The sequence below is a fragment of the Hypanus sabinus genome, chromosome 13, assembly GCF_030144855.1.
Source record: "Hypanus sabinus isolate sHypSab1 chromosome 13, sHypSab1.hap1, whole genome shotgun sequence".
Lineage (NCBI taxonomy): Eukaryota > Metazoa > Chordata > Chondrichthyes > Myliobatiformes > Dasyatidae > Hypanus > Hypanus sabinus.
Genome location: NC_082718.1, coordinates 15,161,808 through 15,180,953, shown reverse-complemented (window position 1 = coordinate 15,180,953; position 19,146 = coordinate 15,161,808). Strand labels below are relative to the sequence as shown.

General features: G+C 40.1%; 1 protein-coding gene across 2 annotated transcripts in view; it reads left to right on the top strand.

Annotated features, from left to right (window-relative positions):
• ncaph2 (non-SMC condensin II complex, subunit H2) overlaps positions 1–19,146 on the top strand; it is a 49,263-nt gene that overhangs the window by 137 nt on the left and 29,980 nt on the right. The window contains exons 1-10 of one of the 2 annotated variants that reach the window (XM_059987141.1): positions 319–389; positions 2,189–2,354; positions 8,025–8,126; positions 8,633–8,688; positions 9,994–10,075; positions 10,560–10,631; positions 11,909–11,988; positions 12,880–13,034; positions 15,139–15,225; positions 19,044–19,132. In XM_059987141.1, coding sequence (XP_059843124.1) covers positions 2,247–2,354; positions 8,025–8,126; positions 8,633–8,688; positions 9,994–10,075; positions 10,560–10,631; positions 11,909–11,988; positions 12,880–13,034; positions 15,139–15,225; positions 19,044–19,132 — 831 coding nt within the window. In that variant the 5' untranslated portion in view covers positions 319–389; positions 2,189–2,246. Of the gene's footprint in view, positions 1–318; positions 390–2,188; positions 2,355–8,024; positions 8,127–8,632; positions 8,689–9,993; positions 10,076–10,559; positions 10,632–11,908; positions 11,989–12,879; positions 13,035–15,138; positions 15,226–19,043; positions 19,133–19,146 lie in introns of those variants that run through there. The other variant, XM_059987142.1, reaches the window with a different exon arrangement.

Genomic DNA, 19,146 nt, shown 5'->3' with positions numbered 1-19,146 from the left:
ATTTTTCAGCCTTTTTAACAAATTCTCAAATTTGCCCCCCCCTTTTCCCATAATGGGCTGTTCTGAACTGCAAGTCCCGCCTTTACCGTGGAGTCTACCATCAGATCGACAAGGGGGGGAATGATGGTCTTTGCCGTCCGGTTTGATCGCGGACAGTGACGTCAACCAGCCAGTTCAACGATTGAATGTTTTCCTTACAGTCAGGGTCTCCAATACACAATGTTTAACCTGGTGGCAAATAACATCCACGCTGTCTTCACTTCAGCCGGCCGCCAAGTGGTTGGGTCCGGAAGCTGCGCATGCGCGCTCCGGTTGGAAAGCGCGCGGGAAAAAACAAAAAAAATGGTGGCGGGTATAACGGAATCCCTTCCGCGGAGTAGAAACTAAAGGTGAGGTCTTCCATCCGCTTGTCCCTGCCTTTCTCAGCTCTCTGTATTATCCAATAATATGTCCGGCAGAGTGGGTTCTGCGCCTGTACCCGTCAGTGCTTTTCTACCTTTCTCAGTCCTACGGCCAACAAGACGCCTGTGTCTGTTTTCTGCTTCTGTAATTTTGACTCTACGTTGGTGTGTGTGGAGTTTTCGCTGATATTTTCATTCCGTACATGTCTCCATCTTTTTAACTGTGGTTTACTGTCTGATTCCCTCTGCCCTCATTTTTTTAAAATCGTCCATCAAAACAAACATTATCTTTTGCCTTAGGTGGAGTGATGTTGCCCGACCCACTCATGCTCAATAGCTAAATGATATGTCCTGTTTAGACCTTGAAAAAGTTCATTATTCACTCCTCAATTTGGACATAAAATTTCAAAAGATGTGGGGACCTTTCCTTGAATTAAACTCCTCTTTAGATTAAGTTTATTTGTCTTAATCCCTTACTTTCAGCTTTTTCCCTCTAAGTTATGGTTTCTTTTTGATGGAAATTACGTTATAGTTTTGGTAGTAGGCATTATTATTTTTTGTATTTATATTTACAGTTCTGTGGAATGGAATGCTCTGATTAATTTTTTTTTACATATTGTAATGGTTGGCCTCGAGTTTCATAGTGGGAGGGAGGGGAGGATACTAACTTTATAGCTGTTTCCTCATTATGAATTATATAATTGATATGTTTATTTTACACTGTATTAATCTTCACTTTGTTGTTGGGTTTTTTGTTTGTAGTTGGTTTGTTAAAAATGCATAAAAAATTAATTAAAAAACCAACATGTTCTTAGCCTGCAGAGGCTAATTGTTTTCTATTGTTTCTGTTTTGCTTCGCTCTCAGTACTTTTCCCTTACTTTCTTAAGCCCATCACCCTTACTGGGGCATAGTCCCGAACAGCAGTGTTCTCTGATCTGGACCAGTCTTTCAAGTTGTCCCCAGGTGTAGCCCATCTTTGAAGATCCATCCTCTCCCAGGGATGAGATCTTTGGAGCTTCTGTAGCTCTGGGTTTTTACCAGATGGGGTTACTAGCCCCCGTGCCCAGGTCCTTTCACAATCAGTCTTGACACCATCCATGGCAGAGATGGTAAATTACTTAGCTTTTAAGATTTTTATTCAACCTGTTTGCCATGGTTAATATATACGTTTAGGACGCTGGTTGCAACTTAAACCAATAGGTTTCTGTAATTTTTATAAAATGTGTTATTGTCCATAGAATACCAATACATTTTTCACGTCTATGTGCCACTAATATTCCTGTTGTATTAAGTACTAATTTCAGCTTAATAGGTACTTATCATCTAAACTAATGTCAAAAATATCTTGCCAGTCCCTGATACAAGTTTCTTTCAGATTTAAACCCTCCCTCCCTTCTAGTTTGAGTGGCAAGGTGGAGATGTGTCTCTACCAAAGGAGCTGTAAGAAATTTGTTCACTCTACTAGCCTGTGGGTCAGCCAGGTCACTTCAAGCCATAGGAGCAGGTGGTGTTGGTCATTTGAACAGCTAGTGCATATCAGAAGTCCTGGTTATGCGACCGCTGATGCCAGGCAGACTGAAGAGTGTTGATCATGGCTGGGGTCGCCTGTTTTGTAAAGACACTGCCCAGAAGAAGGTAATGGCAAACCACTTCTGTAGAAAAATTTGCCAAGTGCTATTGTGGTCATGCAAAGAGCATGATCGCCTAAGTCATATGAATGACACATAACAAATGTACTTTCTTCTGACATTTTCTCCTCATCTCTGAATTCTTTTTCTTTCCACAGATATTCTGACCTGAAGATTTTTAAATTCGTCATCCATGGGATTTTGTTTGAGTTGAAGATGGAGGATGTTGAATCACGATTTGCACATCTTCTTCAGCCGATAAGAGAGCTGACAAAGAACTGGGAGATTGATGTGGCAGCTCAACTGGAGGAGTACTTGGAAGAGGTGCTTTTTTTGATATTGCAGAAGGCTTCGTGTTCTGGAACAAAATACATCAGTTATTTTCTTCTCCAACATCACAGTTCCTTTAGCTTGTGTTTTTTGCTTTTATGTATCTGTCTATTGGTTTATTATAAGTTATTAACAGTTATTATCAATAGCAATGCAGGACTTAACTCTGAGGCTTAGCAGTGAAGGATAAAATCAGAATGCTGATAAGAGACTTGATAGTCAGGGAAATAGGCAGGAGTTTCTGCGGCTGCAAAAGAGACACCAGGATGATGTATTGCCTCCTGGGTGCAAGGTTTGAGGATTTATCTAAAGTTCGGTGTTTCTAGCTGAGATCTTTCATCAGGATTGGAAAGGAAGGAGGCGGAAGCCGGTTTAAGGCGGTGGGGGGGTGGAGGGGAAGGAGTTGAAGCTGGCAGTTAAAAGGTGAGACCAGGTGATGGTGAAGTAAGAAGCTAGAGGGTGATTGGGAAACTTTGTCTTTGGAGAAGAAAAAAAAAGGCATCTCAGTTGTTCCAGAAGGAAAAGCCTCACCCTGAGAACAAATGCAGCGGAAACGGAGGAACTGAGTCCACTGAAGGCTGGGTACTTGAGTCTGCCTGTCCTGGCATTGGAGGAGTGTCTGTGTGTGGGTTAGAGGGAGGAATGAGGTTTGTTTTTGGTGTTGTTGCATGTGATCTGTGAAGCCTGAAATTCATGGGAGGGAGGAAAGTAGCTTATTTGCTGCTGTTGTTTGTTTCTTGTTGTGTTCTGATTTGTGGTGGTGTTCTGCTAAACATTGTGGGCATGCTGTGTTGCTGCCGGAATGTGTGGTGAGGCTTACGGGCTGCTCCCAGCACATCCAGATGTTTTGATCATTAATACAAATGCTGTAATTGAGTATATGTTTTGATATACATTTGATAAATAAATTTGAATCTGAAGTGGGAGATGGGAATAGCATTTTTACAAGTGATAGGGTGGGAAGTGGTATCGTCAAGATAACTGAGAGTCTGTAGGTTTTTAAAACATGCCAGTAGATAATCTACGTCTCTGGCAATTGAGAAATTGAGAGAGGTGTCAGAGATGAACCAAGTAAATTTGAGGGCAAAGTAGAAGATGGAGGCAAACTTAATGAGATGCATGAACTCAGAATGGGTACAGGAATTAGTACTATTGCAAACATCAATGTAGCAGCACAGAAATATTTGGGATGGGTTACCAGTGTTTGGTTGGAACATGGGTTGCTCCATGTAGCTGATGAAAGGGCAGGCATAGCTGGGGCCCATGCGAGTGTCCATGGTTATACCTTTGGTTTGGCAAAAGTGGGAGGCACTAAGAGAGATTGTTGAGGGTGAGAACCAGGGACTGGATGTTCATAATGAAAATAAGGTGACTGGGGCCAAGGAAGTGAAAACGATTGAGGTATTGGAGAGCATGTGAAGTGTCACAGATTTAGGTAAGAAGGGCTGAACCAAAGGGGACAAAATGGGGACGAGGTATGCAGATACAGGTCAGTGGGGCAGGAGCAGACAGAAATGGGGCTGATCAGGAGAGGGAAAAAACACAGACACAGACTGGGCATGTCTTTGGGGGGGAATTATCACATGTTAACAAGAAATAACTAGGTAGCAAAATGCAAGAAAGGAAGTTCAGAGATTGAAGAATTGAATGAGTAAGAGGTTAAAATGGGGCTGATAATGTAGGCCTACTGGGTCAGCAAGGTGGTTGACAAGGTCCCTCATGGGAAACTTGTCTAGATGATTAAGATTGCATGGGAACCACATGAATTGGCTGTTAGGATTCTGAATCGGTTTGCCCATTGAAGACAAAGTAGTGGTTGATGGGACTTAATCTGGCTGGAGGTCTGTGATTAGTGGTGTTCTGAATTAGGAATTCTGGGCTAAATGAAAATGTAGAGCTGTGGGTTAGTTTGCTGACAATATGAAGATTAGTGATGTTTCGAATAGTGTAGAAGACTGCAAAAGGATTCAGAATATCATAAAAGGATATAGATCATTTATAGATAAGGAAAAGAAATGGTAGATGGGATTTAACCAAGCTAAATGTAAAGTGTTGCACTTTGGGAAATCAAATGTAAAGGGACAGTACATTCTTAATGGTAAAACCCTTAACAGTATTGATGTGCAGAGGGATTTTGGTATCCAAGTTCATAACTTACTGATGTGTCCTCACCCTATCCTCCCACCACCCACCAGGGTTAGGGTTCCTCTTGTCCTCACCTACCACCCCTCCAGCCAAAACATCCAGCATGTAATTCTCTGTAACTTCTGCCATCTCCAACAGGACCCCACCATCAAGCACATCTTCCCCCCAACCCCACTTTGCACTTTCCACAGGGATCGCTCACTACGCGACTCGCTTGTCCATTTGTCTCTCCCACTGATCTCCCTCCTGGCACTTATCCTTGCATGTGGAACAAGTGCTACACCTGCTTCTACATCTCCTCCCTCACCACCATTTAGTCCTTTCAGTTGAGGCGACTCTTTATCTGTGAGTCTCTTGGGGTCATCTGTATCCGGTGCACCTGGTGTAGCCTCTTGTATATCAGTGAGACACGACGTAGATTGGGAGACCACTTAGCTGAGCACCTTTCTTTTGTACACCAGAAGAAGTGGGATCTCCCAGTGGCCGCCCATTTTAATTGCACTTCTCATTTCCATTCTGACATGTTAGTCTACAGCTTCTTCTATTTTCTCACTAAAGATACATTTAGGTTGGAGGAGCTACCCTTTCTGGGTAGCCTCCAACCTGTTGGCATGAACACTGATTCTCAAACTTCTGGTAATTCCCCCCCCCCCCCCCCCCCCCCCCCATCATTCCCCATTCCCATTTCCCCCTCTCACATTATCTCCTTAACTGCCTATCATCTCCCACTGGTGCTCCCTCCCCTTTTCTTTCTTCCATTGCTTTCTCCTCTACCATCAGATTTCCCCTTGTTCAACCCTGTATCTCCTTCACCAATCAACTTCCCAGCTCTTTACTTCACTCTTCGTCCCACCCCCATCGCCTGTGTTTCTTCTCTCCCCCCATCTGCTTACACTGATGAAGGTTCTTGGCCGGAAATGTTGACTGTTTACTCTTTTCCGTAGATGCTATCTGGCTTGCTGAGTTCCTGCAGCATTTTGTGTGTGTTGCTCGGATTTCCAGCATCTGCAGGTTTTCTCTTGTTTGTAGAGTACTGCTTTCGGTTCTGGTTTGGTCACGCCTTTATCAGAAGGATGTTAAGGCTTTGGAGGTTTTGCAAAATAGGTTTACTAGGATGCTGCCTGGATTAGAGGGTATCTGCTTTAAAGAGAGGCTGAACAAACTTCTCTGGAGTGGTGGAAGCTGTAATGAGATTTAATAGAGGTTTATAAGATTGAGAGGCATAGATAGAGTTGTTGTTGAGTGCTGTCGAGTCGTCGTCTTCGACTTGAGGTGTTCCTATGGATAGTGTATTTGTCCTTAGGATTTTCGTGGCAGGATATGGAAGTAGATTGCCAGGCCTGCCTTCTGCACAGATACTGCTGCTTGCTTGAATTCAGCCTCGGAAGCACCTGCCTTGAAGTCCAGTGCTGATGCCACTACACCACTGGTCAGTCCATAGATAGAGTAGATAGACATAGTTATTTTTTTCCAGGGTTGAAATACCTAAAACTAGAGGACATGCATTTAAGGTGAGGGGCAAGTGCTTTTTTTTACAATGTTGGGTGCTTGCAATGCTCTGCCTGGTGTGGTGGTGGAAGCATGGACATTGTGTTGGCAGAAGGGATTAGACTATTTGGCCATTGGATCACTAATATAATAGGTTGGCACAATATTATGGGCCAAAGGGGTTGCTCCTGTACTGGACTGTACTATTAATTGTTTAATTTGGAGTGGTGATGAAGCATTTCTAGATTAGGTAAGATTTATTTGGTTTACTGCTTATGTGATTAAGTTTGCTTTACCCAATTTAATCTCAGTTTCTTTAAATCTACAGATTTGAACACTAACGATAGTTACGTATTTGTTTATTCTTTCAAACTCTTCAGCAGCCAAATATTTTTAACATGTAGTCACTCTAATGTTAAAGCAAACAAAACAGCATGTTGGCACAAATATGCTTCTATATGTAGCAATGATCTGTTTTAAAATGTCAAACCTAAAAAAAAGTTTCTAAAAATTATTATGCTCCCTTATTACTACACTGCAGCTTGTATTTGATAATGTGGTAATAGATCACCAGTCTTGAAGTGTTGCAGTTTTTTTGATGAAGGTATTCATAGAGTGTCTCTAGAATGGGATTTGTGCTTGGAATCTGATTTGGCCAAGGGTGATACTAAGTAAGCCACCACTGATACACAGTATAGAATGCAGCTACTCATAGACTAGGACCAAAAATATTGCGTACAAGATTAAACTAAGTGTTATCTTATTCAAACAGCTGTGAGTAGAAATATCAGATTGTAACCTAGGTTTCTACACAAAAGTAACGAGATCATGTCATTAAAAATAAATCAATTTTTCAGTTCTGCTTTATTGTCCATCTCAATGTCCTTGAGAATGTGGTGATGAATCATCATCTTGAGCTGCTGCAGCCTTCTAGTGAAGGTACTCACACAGGTTGAGTTTAGACCCTTCAACAATGTTGGACCAACTATATACATGGAAGTCTTCATTATTTGTCATAAACTTTCAAAGAATAACAATAAAAGCACTAATACCAATAACACTCAGGCCAGAAACAATTACACTAAGGATTCAATGATCAGCCCCTCCAAGATTATAAGTTCTATGTAAATATCAGCTCATATGTAAATCTGCTTTTGTTCCTGACACTGGCTCCAGGTACAAATCTGGATGTCTTACACTTCCAATCACAATTTTGCTAATCTGTGGATCCACTGATGGCGAGTCAGCAAATAACAAGGGGTTAGTGTATTTTCAACGTGCACCTTGGGGGGAAATTTGCAAGTGATGTTCCATGCTACCCTTGTCTTTGATCAGTCAGATTTAATATTTATCATGACATAGTAGGAGACCATTCAGCCCATGCAGTCTTTGCCAACTCGTATCAATCCCATTCTCCCAATTCTTTCTCTGTAACTTGTTCTATCTCATTTGCTCACTAACTCCCCTGATGGTCTTGCCATTCAGCAATATTAGGAGCAATTTACAGCAGCTAAATAGCAAATATTTTGGATGTCGGAGGAAATGAACAGCCAGAGATTAACAAAGTAGTCATGGTGAGAATATACTTCTTTTTTCTAAAAGGTACTCGCTATAGCAATTGCACTTGTGAAGGAAACAAATGTATTGGGTTATTGATATAGTGCCAATCAACCAGTTAAGTTTCATATTTTATTAGACTGAGATTGTGGTTTTGCAGCAAGCCTTAAGTTGAATACAGACAATTTGATAATACTTATCTCATTTTGACTAAACAATCTGCAAAATTATTTTGCATGTTAGCTTTTTCTCATAACCATCAATATCACTTTTCCATAAGATAGACATCTAGGATAATCCAGTTTCATTCAATGCTGCATGGAGCATGGCCCTTTCTGATATGGTGGTTTCAACACTTCTCTCTTCTTGGAAGCTCCCAATTTAGTTTCCAAATTTTTGTTTGTAGTTGCAGTTACACAATAATTTGTATTTATCAGGCCAATAACTTTACTCTTTTCCTCTCTCTCCTGTTAGTTGGACCAGATCTGCATTTCCTTTGATGATGGGAAAACAACAATGAACTTTGCAGAGGCTGCACTGCTGATCCAGGGTTCTGCATGTATTTACAGCAGGAAGGTGAGTTCATCCTAGCCTTGTGCAGTGAAGGAGACAATACCAGTATTGGGGAGTACGAGGCAGATGTTGATCTGAAAAATAGTTATGAGAATGAAGAAATTATCTAGCTTTTTTTGGAGCATCTATGAATGCATGTATGAATTTGGAGAGGTTGTAGGATTACTTGGAGGATCTAGCAAAGGTGTGCATTGCTCAAGGCTGGGGATTAGTGGTGATGAAGAGTTTGGTATGGAGGTTCAGGTTGGTAAACTAGCAAATAGGTGCTTGGTGGTCACAAAGTAGATTGCTTTGTAGAGGGAAATGTGAAAAGCAAAGTTCCAAGAAACTAACTCGTTCATTCTTGGTCCAAGAATACTTAGTCAAGAAATACGCTGAAGGGGAAGGCTCAAAGGTAAAACTAGAAAATTATCCAATAGCATCGAGGAATTATTTGACTAGCAAAGGACTGTCCTGATTGGATTGACAATACTACAGAATAAGTGAGGAATTTTTCTCTTTCTTCACAGGTGGAATATCTGTATTCTTTGGTGTACCAAGCATTGGACATCATATCCAACAAAAAGTAAAGAATCCTTTTACTAATTAATTAGTATTGTCTATAGATTAAGTTATCTTTACAGCCCTATATATTTAAGGACTTTCTTCTGAGTATCCAAGGATGTATTATGAATTAATATTACATTCAAAAACAACTGAGCATTTCTATATGAGATGCAATTGCTATGTCAGGGACTGCACCGTTCTTGTACTTTCTTTTGACATGATAGCAAGCAATTCAGCCCATTAAGTAGCTCCCTATTTATATAGCCTATTTGCTTTTACATGCTTGTCAACTCTACCCTAATTCTCCTGTTTAGAGTGGTGGGGTGGAGATACTTCTCTACCAAAGGAGGTGTAAAGTGCTCCTTCCCTCAGCTAGCCTGTCTGCCTGCAGATCTCCCTTGGGTAAAGTATTGCACCTGCTTAGACCCCGATCGGGGTCACATGAAGCCATGGAAGCAGGTGGTGGGTGGTTGTATGAGCAACTGGTGCATATCACAAGTCCTGGTTATGTGATCACTAATGCTAGGCAGACAATCTCTTAAGAGCTGGGGTAAAGCATTGTAAAGGCATTGCCAAGAAGAAACTCTCGCTGTGAAAGGGGACACCTTTTTTTCCCCTATTGGGGGGAGGGGAGAGAGAGAGAGAGACTGGTATGTTAAATTGTCAGGTGAATGATTATTTTTTGATGTTCTGCAAATCATGGTCTTTATTGGGGTCTTTGCTCTTGCATGCTTGGTGTGTGGAGGGTGCTGATCCTTTTTTTTGCAGAAAGGGGTGGGTGAGGGTCGCTGCTTTGCTTATGCCTGTGCTTGGGAGGGGGGAGTATGGGGGATGGGGCTTTTGGTTCTAATGTTTTTAACCATCACTCATTCTTTGGGGCACTCTTCTGTTTTTGTGAATGTCTGCAAAGAACAAGAATTTCAGGATGTATACTGCATTCATTTCTCTGATACTAAAATGGAACTATTCAACCTTTGAATATTGAACCATTATGCGTGAGTAATAACATCAATAGAACGCTATTGTACAAAAAAATACTACATTCAAGTAATGTTGTTGCAGGAGGATTAACCTAGGTAACAGATTATAATGATGTTTGAGAGTTGCATCTAGTAATCGAATTGGTGACCTTGTGGGACTGATGAACCTAGACAAGGCCTTTGTTTTGGGACCCTTGCATCCAGTAATTTACTTACCAATAGTTGCAGACTATCATAAAATGAAGTCAATTCCTGTCTCCATTTTCTTGAAGCAAAAATGTCATTGTAATGACATTCTTGTTATAGAATCTGCTTGAAATGTTATTTTACCTTCACTCTTTTAGGCGGAATCAGAAGCCAGCATCTATTGGGGAAAGTGGTACAGATCATGATGTTCCTTTGGATGATCAGAATGCAGAACTGGAAGTAAGAAATTTTGACTTGTGATGCACAAGATATTGAAATTAACATCTATTGCTTGTGAACGCTTGAATCAAAACTAAAGAAGGGCCTACATTGTCCACTTTGATTTGAGATCGTCCAAGTGATGCAATTGTTATATCAAGAAGCTTTATGTGAGACTAAAGTGGTGATTCCAATTCTGTACACTAACCAGGGAATACTATAATTACATACAAAATGTACAAGTAGAGCTTGAAATACTGGCATTAATTACTTTTTAAAATTGAGATGTACACATAATGTTCTTGGGAATTGGTTGAAAGTGGCATTGTAAATTTAACTGCCCTGCCAAACTGCGCTGAGTTGCGTGGTTCTGTGCCATCTAGTCTGTGGTCAGGAATCCAGCATAATAGTTACTTCCCTGATGTGACATAGTGTTATAGATGTATTAAAACATTAAGAATATGTTTTTTTTTTGTCATTAACTGCAGAAATCCTTGTTTTCCAGTTTTTGTCTCTAGATGACATTGAGTGTCCATCAAAAAACAGCATCGATATGGAGAAGGATGCCAATTCTCCTGTAAGTAAGCCTTATTTGTGATTATACAGTATTTTGGCATTATTGGTTATTTCATCTGTGAACACCATCTTCTCCTAGCCCCAGATTTAGAACATAGATGTTACAGCATAGTCCAGGCCTTTTAGAGAGTTTTATAGAGCTGCAACATCACCTCGCAGCTCTTGAACTCAATCTCCCATGCAATGAAGGCAACACATTATATGCCTTCTTAACTGCCCTATTAACTTGCGTGGCTGTTTTGTTACAACAAAAGGTTCTCAGAGCCAGCTCAGATAGGCAGAAAGATACAAATTCCAATTATCTACAGTGCTTAAAAGTACATTTATCAGGACAAAGCAGAGCACACATTAAAATAGTAATCTCGGTATGTGTGGGGCCCCTTTCACTGCAGCACATCTCTCATTCTGTCGATCCATGATGCTGTTCATGACCAGCCCATTAGTGAAGCCCCAAAAAATCTGCTGCCAAGCCCCCACCCCCTGGCCACTCTATACTCTTTTCACTGATATGAATTACTGCAGTAAATGAACCAATACTTAGCACCAGCTCAAACCACTGAATCAGAACCCATTGTCACTTGCAGACACTCTTCATGAGTCCCGCATCTGTATTTACCTAACTTTCCTGTTCCCATAGTAGTATTACACTTTCATGGTTGCACTCTCAAAGTCGTAATTAAAGTTCTATTACATTCAAGGCCACAGTGGTGATGAAACATTAGATGAGCACAAAGGTGAACCCCTTAATCTTCAGTGGCAACTTTAGAACAGGATGAACATGTGTACAATTGAACATAGGATGTACAATTTATCTCTGCTTAAAAGATGGAGTGCTGAATTATGGTTCTGCAATTGAAGAAATGCTGAGCAAAACTGAATTCTAAATAACATGGTAAGCAGCAATACAAGGTTGCAATAGACTGGGATTTCACAGGAGATAGATGTGTTTTTTTTTAGAAGCAGTGTCTTTTTGTGGGGTGGGAGTCTCTTGAGTGACCTGATGGCAGTCAGGCTATAATAAAACTAGTGACATGAGTAAAGAACATGGGTATGCTGACCTGAAAACCATTTGCAGATCAAAATTGAATTGTGACAGTCTACTATTTATATGGGGGTACTCATTGTAAGAATTTTTGTTTCGGGGAAAAAAGTGGTCTTATGCAGTCCTGGATGTAAGATTTTTAATTAGGAGTGTTTAAATGCAGAAACATTGCAGAATTTTGCAGCAGTTACCTGAATTTGGCTCTGACTGTCATTTGCCTTCTCTGAATGCTGAAGGTTGTGTGCATTATCCCAATAACGCCAATGGCACTGGTACCACCTGAAGAAATAGAAAAAAAGAACAATCCGCTATTCAGGTATGAAGTGTGCTGCCCAACATCTTTGGCTTGTATTACTGCTTTTTATTGAATGCATCTTCTGCCCTCTCATGGACGCCTTGCTTATTTGTTTGGTTGCTTCCTTCCCTCACTGCTTTCTCTCAGCAGAAATTTTGGACAGCTATCGGTTGAATCATCACCTCAGCTGTTGGGGTGATGTCTTCGCTCTTTATAATAAATTGGCTGTCAAGAGAAATGGAGATGCCAAGTTAAAATATTTCTGAGACTGTCAGTTGAATAAGTTATTGCTTGAGGATTTTCAACAAATACATACATGAACTGTTGGAATATTTGAGTCTCAGACTTAAGTTTGCTTAATTTACTGGCACTGATGGTATGAATAGAGTGTTTCCTACATTCAGAATAGTTTCACATTGAAATATTCAGGAGAGATATTTTGTCAGTGGCCTCTTAAGGCTGATATGAGATTGCATAAACACTTACCTGACTGATATACTGAGTCAGATGCGGTAAAAGTTGAGTGCTATCTCCTGTGATGATCTCAGCCCAGGTTTTCAGGAGGCCAACAAGAAAAGGTCAGGACAAGTCTCCCAAATGGTGACCTGCCATGGAAGTGTAAGTATGGATTTTAGAGTCACAAGGGTCATACAGTATGGAAATAGCCCCTCAGCCCAACTGGTCCATGCAACCAAGATGCATCCAAGCTAATGGATGTTGGAGGAAGTGAAGCTTAGGATTGGGTTTTAGCTTGAGGGTCATGTTTACTTATCACAATGGCCTATTTGAGACCATTGAATTGGACCACAGCAAAGGACGCAGCAAGGGAATAGAAGGTATTGAGAAATAGGATTTGAAGGAAACAGTTTTAATCCTTAGAACCTAATGCTGCTGGTTTGCTCTGAATTATAGCCGAAGAGGAGAGATCCTGGGTAGCCGCAAGGATTTCCGAATGAATACCTGCACTCCTCATGCCACTGGTGCTTTTATTTTGGAGCTGAACAATGCATCACCAATGAGCTATCTAAATAAGCAACAGCAGGACAACACAGAACATAATAGCAATGGTAATTAAACGTATGACTGAAAGCAGGTGTTGAATTTTCAATTTTCAATCTTTTTCTGTACCTTTAATCTTTACTACTATCTGATTCAACAGATTTTTTTGTTGTGCTTCTGTTATTAACTTCTCATAAACTCGTTAATTCAATCTTTTAACCTAGTCTCCTTGAATTTGAACCCTGCAAGTTAGTGAATATTTTAATTATTTCAATTTCAATATTAAGTTGGCATAGTGTGAAATGATTTGCTGCAGGAAATGAGTAAAGTATAGAATGTTGTATCTTGTAAAGGAAAAGTAGATTTGAAGTAGAAGAAAATCAAAGGATAAAGACCACAATAGTGGATTATTAGTTAAAGTTTGATATAAAATTTTTATAAGAGTATCTGGTATTTACTTGGGGTTGGTGCAGAACAATGGACATTGTGATTTGATTGGGATTGTTAAAATACAGATCTAGAAGAGAGACTCTGGACCTCTTGTCTTACAAAACGGTAATGTGATTTTAGAATATTAGCAGGGTCACTTAACTTGCCAAATAAAGCCAGCTGATATCATCATTTTAAAATTCTTAGCATTATTTCCTTCCTCTGCAGTGGTAACATTTCCTTCCATTGGTTGAGACTAACATCAACAAAATAGTTTTTTAAATGCTAGCTTTATTATCTGGTCTTGGTGTGATGTAAACATGGGGTGAACCAAATTTTCCCCAACCAAAGTTGAAATAAATTTGTGGAATATCAGATTAGATAAACGTGGATTGTAATTCCTTATATGGTATCTCTGAGTATGAAATTCCTTGAACTATTTTATAATGGTATTGAAGTAAAATCTCTTTGAACATTACATTGCAGCATTGAATTTTGGGAACTCTTGAAGTGTGCCAATGACCAGTTCTTGCAAGATTTAAGAAATAAATGGCCTTTGAGCAATGCCTCTGAAACATTGTTAGATTCCACCTGTACACTGACGTGCTTCCTGCCATCTGTTTACCCCTCTTTTTAATTGGGTCTTTGACTGAACCAAAACCACTTCCCTGTAATCATTTGGAGGACCAAAGCAATTGATTTTTTTCCATTCCTACATAATACTTCTGTTTGAGGCTGAGCTAAACCTATTTCCAACTTTTCTACAGTGCACCATAATTACCTCCTATCCGATAAACATTCCGTGTAAACATCTAAATCAGTTATATAGTGCACATTTATCCATTTCATTCAATAATTTCTGTTGCACTGCGTGGTTTTGACGTATTTGTTCAAGAACATCTTTTGGATCTAAAACCCTCTGAGCTCTTGGCCTTTCTGTAATAAGAACAGAAGAAATAGAAGCAGGAATGGGCCAGGTGGCCCATCGAGCCTGCTTCCCCCATTTACTAAGATCATGGCAGATATAGCTGTGGACTCCGCTCCACCTACCTACCTTTTCCCCATAACCCTTAATGCTTCTGCTATGCAAAAATTTCTGTGTTTTAAATATATTTAATGAGGTAGCTTCTTCTGCTTCCCTGGAAATTAGTGGATTTTTAGCTCTCAGGGGTGTAAATTTCCTCAAACTTGCTGTCTGTTTAACTCTTTGCTCTATGGGATAGTCTTTGAAACATCTCTTGGTATATTGGTTTCTGTGTTGACTTTGAATTGATTTGGATTTTGTCCTACTAAAAGTTGGAAGAAATTCAAAGTCTTAATTTTAGATTAATTTTACTGGAATGATACCAGGAATGCATAACACTAATAATGATGGAGATTGGAAAAGCTGGGGAACTCTTGAACTAGACAGAGTTAAGAGGAAATTTAGTAAGGCTGAAGGTGTTTCAAATGTAACTTTCCACTGGTGGGGAAAATAATAAGACATGAATTTGAAGAAATTGGCATAAAGACCAAGTGGGTTGAGTTGTTAAGAACTTTTGAGTCATTACTGCTATGATATTCTTGGCTGCCTCTGCTGTATGATTCTTTGAAGTTGGAAAGTAGAAGGAGGACAGATGTCTCCCAAGATTGCTGCTACCACTTGCTGAGAGCACAGAAGGTTGTGTGAAATGTGTGCAATGGGTGCAGGCAGGCAGCACAGTTGGATTCTGCTCATTACTTTATATGATGTTTTACTCTCAGGCCTACAAGATTTTACACAAGACAAGGTGATGGATAGTCGCGACTGTCAAGCTCCTGTTCTAGCGTTGCACTTTTCAGATGATGTAGGTGAGTATAGTGCTCTGGAGAAGTTTGGTGCAGCTGTTTATCTGAAGAGAAGGGTCTGAATGATGAGGACATCAATTGCAGTGCAAACGTTATTCCTGTTTTGCCCGTAGTTTTTATTTATCTGTTCACAGAGAAGGATATCACTGGTAAGACCACAATGTACTATCCAACGGTAATTTCTCCTGAACCAAGAAGACAATTAAGAGTAAGCTGCAATGTGTACTTAACATTGCAGTTAAGGGTACGGAAACAGATATAGACTTGGCATGATAGCAATGGCATATTTACTTCCTTAAAGAGCAATAATGATGCAGATTGGATCTTGCAAGAACCTTAGAGTTGTATGGCAACTAATACCAACATTAGCATTTTGTAATTATAGATTAAAAAAATTAATTGCTTAAAATACACTCCCTAGCTACCTTTTGTTTTCGATTGTAAGGGAACAGGGAGATTATGGTGTTTACTACTAGAAAGCAGCACTAAGGTAAAATTTAAGCCATGGTCCTCTTGAATGATACAGCATAGATGAAAGGCTGAATAGCTGCTTCTTCTTGGGTCCATCACCCCTGCTGAAGCATTGGCTGCCAACAGTAGCCTGCCAGAGCCCTCTTTGAGCCTGTCTTTCAAGTTATCCCCCAATATAGCCCATCTTTCTTTCCTGTCCCAGGGATGAGATCTTTGGAGCTTCTGTTGGCATTTCTGTACACAGAAGGTTTTAACAAAATGGGGTTGCTAGCCCCAGGCCTAACCCTCCTCCTTTTTCAGCCAGGCTTAGAACCGTCCATAGTGGAGCTGTTGCATCGGCTACTTTTTCTTATATTCTTGTTGGAATCAGAACTTCTTTCCATGTTTAGGCTTCTTGTTACTAGTTTGGTAACTTGTATAAGAAATGGATGACAGAGTAAGCCATTGAGGTCCCATGTTTGCTGCAGCATACAATAAAATGACAGCCAAGCTCAGTATAATTTTCTTGCACTAATAAGATTTGCTTGACATCTTGAAACTCCATCGGCCTCTTTTCAGCATCTACTTAGCCACTGAGTTTCTATAGCACTTGATGTTAAAGAATTACAACTTTCTGGGAAAATAAATTTCTCCTCGGACCTGAATGACCAACCTGCGAAACTAATCCTTGGTTTTGTACACCCCAATCAGGAGAAACATGACCATTTAATTGACCGTATTAAACTGGCTAAGAATAACCATACAATGTGGTCACCTTCTAGTCTTCTAAACTTGAATATTGGCTCAAGGTAGTTGTACTCTCCTCAAACCTGCTATCCTAGGAATCAAAACTTCCACTTCATTTTCTGTCCTGCTATTTATTCAACTTAAGTCATTGTTTCTTATGTACTACATGGAAACAATCCCTTCATGCCATTTTACCCATGCCAACCAAGGTACCAGCCTGAGCTGGTCTCATTTGCATGAATTTGGCCCACATCCATCTAAATCTTTCCTATCTGTGTACCTGTTCAGGTGTCTTAAATGCTGCAATTATACCTGCCTCTATCACTTCCTCTGGCTTGTTTCATACATTCACTGCCGTGTGTGTGGTGGGGGGGGCACTTGTCCTTTAGGTGTCCTTGTGGGTGGCACTGTAGCATAATGATTAGTGTAACATTGTACAGTGCCAACAGCCCAGCTTCAATTTCTGCTGCTGTCTGCAAGGAGTTTGTACAGTATGTTCCCTCTGTGACCATGTGGCTTTCCTCCAGGTGCTTTGGATTCTTCCCAGATTCCAAAGACGTATGGATTTGTAAGTTGTGGGCATCCTATGTTAGGGCCAGAAGCATGGTGACACTAGTGGGCTGTCCCCAGCATGTTATCAGACTGGTTGTTGATGCAAATGACTCATTTCAATGTATATTTTGATATGCATGTGACAAATAGAGCTAATCTTTATCTTGAAGTCTTACCACTTACATTTTATTTATATATACTTTAATAAATAAAAACAAGGATGTACTCTAGTTTAAGACTGCAACCCTGAGAAACCTTTCATCTTATGTCCCACTAAATATCAGCCCTCTCTAAGGTCATCCCTCTGCTTCCTTTGCACCAAGAAAGCAGTTCCTGCCCACTATGTTTGTGTCAACTGTGGTGGTGTGAGTTTAAATTACAGATCTTGTATCTCAAGCCATCCAGTCCCAGCAATATCCTTGTGAATCGTTTCTCTGCTGTCTCTATATTAATCACATCCTTCTACCATTACAGAGACCAGGCCAGCAAAATAATACTCCAGATGTTGTCTCACCAGCATCTTGTATAGCTATAACATTATGTCCAAACTCTTGTGCACAGTGCTCCACCTGATGAAAGCAAATATGTAACACACTTTCACAACCTTGTCTACCTGTGGTGCAAGTTTTACCTCTAGGTCTTGCTGTTCTGTATCACTCTGCACTTGTCTAAACTTGAATTTCATCTGGTAGACCTTTGCTCACTTCCCCAGTTGGTCTATATGCTGTGGCAGCTATAGACAACCTTCACTGTCCAGCACATCACCAATTTTGATATAATCTGCAAACTTGCTGGTCAAATCATTAACATATGTGACAAACTACAGGGAGATCAAAACTAATCCCTGCAGGACACCACTGGTTGCACCTCAAAATTATCTGCATTACCATTGTGTCGCCTTCCACCTGGTTAGTTTTGTATCCAGTTCATCAGCTTACTCTGGATTCCATGTGATCTAATCTTCCTGACCAGCTTTCCATGTGGACCTTGTCAAAGGCCATGCTAAGATTGGCTGGGACAACATCTACCACCCTGTCCTTGTCAATCTTCTTGGTCACTTCTTTAAAAATAAGTCAAACTGTGAGAAATTTTCCCAAGCACAATCATGCTGATTATCCCTAATCACTTAATCTTTCCAAATGCAGATCCATCTGTCAGAATCCTCTCCAGTAACCTTGTAATCACAGATGTTAAGCTCCCCAACCTGGAGTTTTTTGGCTTCTTTGCACAGCTCACAGCCCTTCTTAAATAAAGAACCAAATGGTGATCGAGTTGTTTTAAATGTCATTGACATAGCACCTGGTGTTTCTCATTAATTCAGAAGCATTATACCATTTACCTGTTGCATGGCTTTTTATCTCCATGGAAATTTAGATTATGGATTCTGGCTTTGAAAGTTCTGGTGATCCTTGATGCTTCACAAATAGGACTAGTATTTGTATTTCAATCTGGGCTATGGGCATCAGACCCTTGATCTGTTGGGGAAAGAAATGATTGATGCAGTTAATCCAAGTGAAGTTTTTTTCTCTCTTTCGAACAAATAAACCATGGTTCTTATTGGTATACTTTGTGTTGAGATTATTCTCTCTTAACCTACAGTTAACGTAAACTGAAATATGTGGTGCAGAAAGCCCTACAATTAATAACAGACAACTGCTTAACTGTCTTTCCAGATGTGAGTATTGAGAAGGGGTTTGCATATCTGCCTAACTCAAATTGACAATCTAATGCTTTGTTCCCATGAAATGCAGTGTCTGTTGGCACCAACAATGAGACATAATCTATTACTCAGATTAAGAGGAATGAGCAGAAGTATTTTCCAAAGTGCTGTTGCAGGCTTCATTTCAAAATGGCTGCAGCAGATGAAATTTGCTAAATATTCCCACTAAATATGTTTTTATCGGGAGCCAACTAGATCATGGAGACCCATAATGTGCCTGTATTTTTAAACTCAACTCTTTATTTTCTAATTATCTTCCTAGAATTTGTTTTTGGGAGCTGGTTGTACCCAAGTACTTGCTTTCTGGACTAAACACATTCATCGTCTTCTCTTGCATCGTCTTCTCATACAGGAATTGATGATGGTGGCGATGTTGATGATGATTTTCTCCCACCGTTACCAGAGGAAGAGATGGATCAGGAACATATTGCAAAACAGAAGGTAGGAGCTGTTGT